The 6,089-nt window shown below is 50.9% G+C and overlaps 1 protein-coding gene across 1 annotated transcript; it reads left to right on the top strand.

Moving 5' to 3' along the window:
- Positions 1-2,730: 2,730 nt before the first annotated feature.
- On the top strand, positions 2,731-4,563 carry LOC100898175 (protein obstructor-E). The gene is made up of 5 exons (XM_003742538.1): positions 2,731-2,816; positions 3,573-3,793; positions 3,892-4,081; positions 4,185-4,386; positions 4,487-4,563. Exons 1-5 carry the CDS (start codon positions 2,768-2,770, stop codon positions 4,527-4,529), a joined length of 705 nt encoding a protein of 234 aa, XP_003742586.1. The 5' UTR covers positions 2,731-2,767; the 3' UTR covers positions 4,530-4,563.
- The last annotated feature ends 1,526 nt before the right edge of the window (positions 4,564-6,089 follow it).

Raw genomic sequence — 6,089 nt, 5'->3', positions numbered from 1 at the left:
ATACGGCCCGGATAGCGTAGACGGGGTTTGTATGTTCATCGCTTGGCCGGTTAATGGTCTCATTCAGAAGACATTCGATTGGTCTTACATAGCAACAAGTCATGAATTCAGTCTTTCTCTTTTCGGAGAAGAACTTATCTGAGCAACCTGCTCATCATCGTCTCCTGACTTGATGTCGAGCCAACACGATTTCTCGCTCTCCAATGCCGTAGGGGGGAAGGGACTCGTCTCGATCCGTCGGACACAAGGTGTCAACGCTGGTGATCGCTGACGTTGCCGCCCCCAATACTTCGACTCATTCGTACCTGCCCGATGTTCTGTCTCAGTCTTTCCGTCACGTATTTTTTTCCGACATCGGGTCGTCGGAGCTACACGTGTCATCAACTGCGCGGGCGAAGACGACCTTGAGCCCACGTCGCGCGTCGACCTACTTTTTCAAGGGGTGAATCTTGGGCTTGCAAACCAAAAAGTCATAGACGCTTTTCGAATCTCCGGCATTGATGACTCTGGAATCTGCCATGCGGAGAGAACTCGATGAGGGGAGTCAGAATGTACTAAAAGCAGAATGACTGGGACTCAAATTTCGCCCAGGATCATGGTCATAGGAACTTAAACCGCTCAAACGAAATAATTGTACTCGAGTGGCTCGAGGGGAACTCTCTGACCTGAGTTCCCGAGCTGGAGCTGAATCGATACTGTGTGATACGATTCTGACGACTTCGATACTTCATAATGACTGGGCGATTTAAATTCCGATTCGGCCAAAGCACGAATTCACTCACCTTGAAGGGTCCGTTGGCCGAGAATGTTTTCTGGTGGAACCAGAGCGTCAAGCACCATGAAAGAGTAAGACCAACAATTTTATAGTTTGACCGTCGGAAGCGGAAAATTCTCCCGATCACACGTAATCTTTCCCCCTGAGTGGAAGTGCCAGACTCTGCGGATCGATGGGTTTATCGAGTACACTGAGAAGGGCTCGCATAATCTTCGATTCTATGAGCACTGAGTAATCGGAAGTTCTCTTTGAGCGGCTCGGCTGATCGCTCCATGATCCTTGTGAGCAGTCCCTGTTCAGCTCAGAGTCCACGAAGGATTCGGCGAGCTTGGACATGCTCCTTGCCCACGTTTTATTAGTAATCCTCGAGAGCCAGTCTCTTTTCGTCGGAGCCCAATTCGTTACCGAAGAGAAGGGTTTGTTCCGAAACCTACGTTTCCAAGCTCCCCAGTCCACCGGTTCAAGCTCAATTTTGGCAGAATTGATTCCAGAGCCCATCATTGTCCACTGCATTCATCTCAACTGTGTGGAGCTCGAGAAAGTGTCACAAGCTTCGAGGCAGGAGGCGCGGAAATTCGCTCGCAGAGTGTGGTATGATGCCAGAACGCCTGTCGACGCTCTCGCAATGTTTGTCGAAGCTATCGAAGCCGCTCAAGGGAATGATGACCTCATTCGCTGCTACCGCAACGTCGCATTCTGTCTGGGCATTTACTACGATTGATAGCAACTTATTCAAGGCGAGTGAAGACCTCAGCGCTTCTCGGCAGCTTCCTGTCGAATCGGCATCGTTTCAGCGACGACGCGAATCATGTTATGTCTCCTGATGTTCCACGGCAATAAGTCAAATCAGCATCTTGCATCCGTGCAGACCTGAAAACATTATGGAGGATCCCTCAGGAATTTCGTTGACAACCCGAACCTGTGACCGACGATGGTTCTAGGCGCGGAAGCAGCGGCGGAATCGATGAGAGCAGCGCTTTGTCCAAGGGGCGTCTTTGGTTCCACATTCGTTTGCTCGATTCAATGGAGTCAAGAATGTTGCGGTTTGCATTCGACCTTCGATGGCACAAATCGGACTATAGAAGTTGAGCCCCACGAATTACTTACATCTGTAGCCCTATTCAAGTCCATTTTGCACCGCTGACTCACGATACCCTCATCCATATATCACCGCGGGAAATATTAGCAGTTTTCCTAGCGGCCTTAGACGCCGGATATCAGAGCGGGAGCATTCTTATCGGTGAGAGCAGACGGGATATCGACGCTTGGAAAGCAGGTTTTGGCCTTCGGACTACGATGTGTGATTTGAAGATCGAGTTTCTTTCCTCATGTCCGGTCAGATCCTTTCGTCTTGAAGCGTTCTCGATACCCATACCCGTCCAGTCCCCGGACAACGATCGCTGGGTCCAGCGGCAGCCTTCTATCGGGACTCCTTCCTGATCGAAGAGAAAAGTTTTAGCGGTGCGTAACCACAGATCACTGAAGAATCAAGGTCACGGGCTGGGAAAATATTTTTGATCGTATAATAGTGCAAGTTTTTTTCCGCGCTGAATGGTCAATATACTGCATTCAAGGACTGCAAGCTTCAGGGCTGTCCTCTCTTTCTATGTCACCGTTCATCAGATGCGCATGATTAGTTACATCCAAAATCCACATGTATAGAGCTCCGCCCTCTGAAAATGAGTGCTCCGAAGTCGCGCAGCTCAGGATTCTAGAGAGAAACAAATATCAGAAGTGAGGAACCATCGGAGGACTTCGAATCCAAGTTGAGTTTGACGTGGTGCCGCAGCGTAGAGAGCATTCTCACGAGTATTCCATGGACGGCGGCCGGACAGATGCAACCCCCTCAGCTGCCAAACGTTTTCACCTCCTCAGCCAAACAGCGGGGTCGGTGCGGCGCTCACCGACCAGCGGTGAGAGGAACGAAAGCAAGTTGCTATCTGCCTCTTGTGCTACGCCCGCGTAGACTTGTCGGACCGTGGTACCGCAGTGATGGCGGTCTTGTTCCTCATCTCGGTCGTGGTCCTCGCCGTCCATTCTGGTAAGCCTCACGAGTCTCGGTTCAAGCTTCGGGGTACAGTGTGGAAGTCTGGATCCCCGACGCTACGATGGAAGCGGAACCGTTATTTGCCATATTGCGGAAGCAGACGGCCATATTGGAGAACCAAGTCACCTGTGTACCGAGCCAGCTCATCCATCGGTTTGGCTAGACAACTCCGGACTCCTCAACAGCGGAATATTGAAGGCTCGATCCGCTTTCCGTGAGGAATCCACGCACCCGAGATGATGTTTGTCTTTATTCGTGGAAATCGCTCGTGGAATTCTTGGCCGACGTACCTGAGCAGCCTGGTGGCCTTGGCAAGCTTGCCGCTCAAATCTGTGCGCCCGCATTGTGGTAACATTCGGCTCCACGCGGTTGCGATACTTCTGGTGAGCAAAAAAATAAAAGTAACGTATTCGGGGCGTTGTCACCTGCCCCAAGTGGTGCAGAAGTTGTGCTAGAACGTTAGAAAAAAGAAGATCACAGAATGGTATGCTTCCAACGGATCTGGTTCTACGGGAACTTCCGGCGCGTTTCGCTATTACGGAAATCGATTACCACCTCTCGCTGATCCGAAATTCGGATCGATGCTCTAGGCTTCGCGCCGATATTATTCTGATGCTCAACGAAATAAAAATCGGCAGCGTGGATCCATGCCGCGCAATTGACCTGGGGAAAAAACCGAGAACACCCATAAGTGTGCACTCAAAGTGATTCCACAGACCTCTGGTTGCTCGACGCAAGTAAATTTTTCAGCGGCCTCATTAGAGATAGGAGTCGCGCCGGCTCCATATAACTGCCCGCCAGTCTCCTATCATGCCTGGGAGGATCCGAATGAGTGCGACCGTTACGTGCGTTGCGAAAATGGCACCGTAACCGATGCGCAATGCCCCAACGGCCTCGTCTTCAGCCCTACAGGCGGAGCCTACGACTTCTGTGATTTCAACTGGAGGGTCGATTGCGGCAAAAAAAGGTCGGTAGCTTATCGAATCATAGGACACAAGGATCGGATCCAGAACGCCGATCATCATTGAAGTTTCGTTATGGCTTCCCATGAAACACACCGTGTCCCCAGGTGCCCCCGCCAGTCTCTTCTCCCGGCTGCTACTATCAATGGGGACTGTATCCCGCCGACAACTGCGTGCAGTACGTGCGCTGCGAATTCGGGACCCCGTACGTGAAGGATTGCGAGCCTGGACTAGCTTACGATGACCGATCGAAGACTTGCAACTGGCCCGATCTCGTTGATGGATGCGATCCAGAATGTGAGTATTGTAGAAGTCCGATATGCGATAGATTCCGACAGTGAGCGTTACCTGCGGTATGGGAAACTCGATGCCCCTTGAGCGTACTCCTTTCGGTCTTCAGCCATCGTCGGGTTCCGCTGCCCGGATAAGTCCGAAGGTCTTTCTGCCAAGTTCGAGCCATTCCCTCGTTATCCCCATCCTGGAGATTGTACGAAGCTCATCACCTGCGTGAACCAGAAGCCTCGTCTCATCTCTTGTGGCTACGGCACCGGAGTCTCCTTGTATTCGCTCACTTGCGAAGACCACCGCGATGTCCCCGAGTGGTGAGTACCTAGCGCGAGAACATTCGGAATTTTTGTAAAAAAAGGGAATTCGGAGCACATGAGCCAACCCGCTAAAGCGGAGTGAATTTCGCGATTTCAGCAAAGCAGCGGCTGCCACCGCCAACGTTGTCAAGAAGAAATAATGAAACGGTGCCAAATAAAGTGATTCAAAACAAAGACACGTCCCTTGTTTTCTCAATGAGATGTATCAAGGATAGGGAGTCGGATCCGCGAGCGAAATGCGAACAGCGAGGCGACGAAAGCCGCGACAAGCTCGCCATCAGCCAGCCATAGACAGTGTTTACTCAGATTGGCTGAAGGAGGCTTCGGCAAGTGCACGGCAGAGCGGGAGGAAATGTAGCGAGGGTTTAGGGCCCATTAGATGTGTTCTTTTTCGTTCACACTGAATGTGTGTATCCATGAGCGTCCCGGTGGAGAGCGAGTATGCGACGACGATAGGGAGAACGAGACGCAGGCAATTATGTTTGGATTGAGTGTCGGTGGAGCCTAAGAGCTAGCTGCTGCTGCCGCCACCCATCTAGCGGTCTCACATCGAGGAATCCTGAAGTGAGAACGACCACTTGAGCACGCAGCGCTTTTAGCAGTCGTGAGGAGACGAGCACGCTCGCTCGCATATACAGCTTGTGCAAATCCGTGCCAAGCCCGCTGCGGCCTCACTGTGCGTCAGGTGTGCCGACTCGCGTGAGGCGACGATTTGATGGAGTTTTGAATGGATCCTCCGCGAGCTCCGGAGATTCCATGAATCCATCCGAAATACATTCATACGAAAATGAGAGCGGTGGCATGGTGTGCGGCCGATGTTATCTTATCGATGCCCAGAATCGGAGGAAATCATCTGCTGTTCTACCGGATCGGAATACTCGAACACCACCCGAGCAAAATAGGCATATTCCATCACTTCATTTCCCAGCTGATCATACGGGGTCATCGTGGGACTTGACTCGAGGCTTCGAGATATCTTTCATCATCCTGCGATAGCTCCTTCGCCGAGTCTGAATCTGAGCGGGTCCCTGATTTTAAATGAAGTAATGAGGCGTGAATGATGCTTAAATAATAATTTTAGAGAAATAGTCTGGGAATGAAAATACGTAGTTAGTGTTCAGTGTTTTTTTTAAATTAGAAGTCGAATCGGAGTTTATTTTCTCAATTATTCGTTTAGCTCTCAAGTTTCATTCGTTTGTTGTTCTCCGTCTTGTTGTCGATGCTTCTTCTCGCTCCGTGTACGTGATGATGATGATTGCACCAGATGAGAGTTCATCTCCGCTCATCTGGGCCAGCCCGCCGCTCTACAGATCGCTAACTGCCTTCTCATCAGTACAAGCCTATATATACAATCACGTCACATGGCGTCAACGAGTTGAGTTCCGCGACGTATCATCTCTTCGTTCGAGTTGGCCAAACGACATCGTATCAATGTATTGGAAAAACGTGAGACGTCCGATCGAGAGTGCAGAATCTCACACTCTCACTTCATCGGGCGGACCGTCTGCGCGCAGCTTCTGATCGATCGACGAGGCCGAATCGACAACAGAGTCCCGGAAACGAAGCCGTCATCGCCTGATCGGGTAATCAGTCAGCTGCTTAGTTAATCAATCATTCAATCAGTCTACTAAACCGCGTGAGACGCAGCAAAGCAATCATGTCAAAACAGCAATACTTTGCGTCACTCCAGCACTCATTCA

Source organism: Galendromus occidentalis, unplaced genomic scaffold (assembly GCF_000255335.2).
Source record: "Galendromus occidentalis unplaced genomic scaffold, Mocc_1.1 scf7180000077427, whole genome shotgun sequence".
NCBI lineage: Eukaryota > Metazoa > Arthropoda > Arachnida > Mesostigmata > Phytoseiidae > Galendromus > Galendromus occidentalis.
Note: the sequence above shows the minus strand (reverse complement) of the source record. Positions and strands in the feature narration are given on the sequence as shown.

Excerpts from the sequence above, each read along its gene's own strand:
- LOC100898175 (XM_003742538.1), top strand. The coding sequence starts at position 2,768 with ATGGCGGTCTTGTTCCTCATCTCGGTCGTGGTCCTCGCCGTCCATTCT. Across the intron at positions 3,794-3,891 it reads ATTGCGGCAAAAAAAGGTCG|GTGCCCCCGCCAGTCTCTTC; the intron begins GTAGCTTATCGA and ends CCGTGTCCCCAG. Across the intron at positions 4,082-4,184 it reads TGATGGATGCGATCCAGAAT|CCATCGTCGGGTTCCGCTGC; the intron begins GTGAGTATTGTA and ends TTCGGTCTTCAG.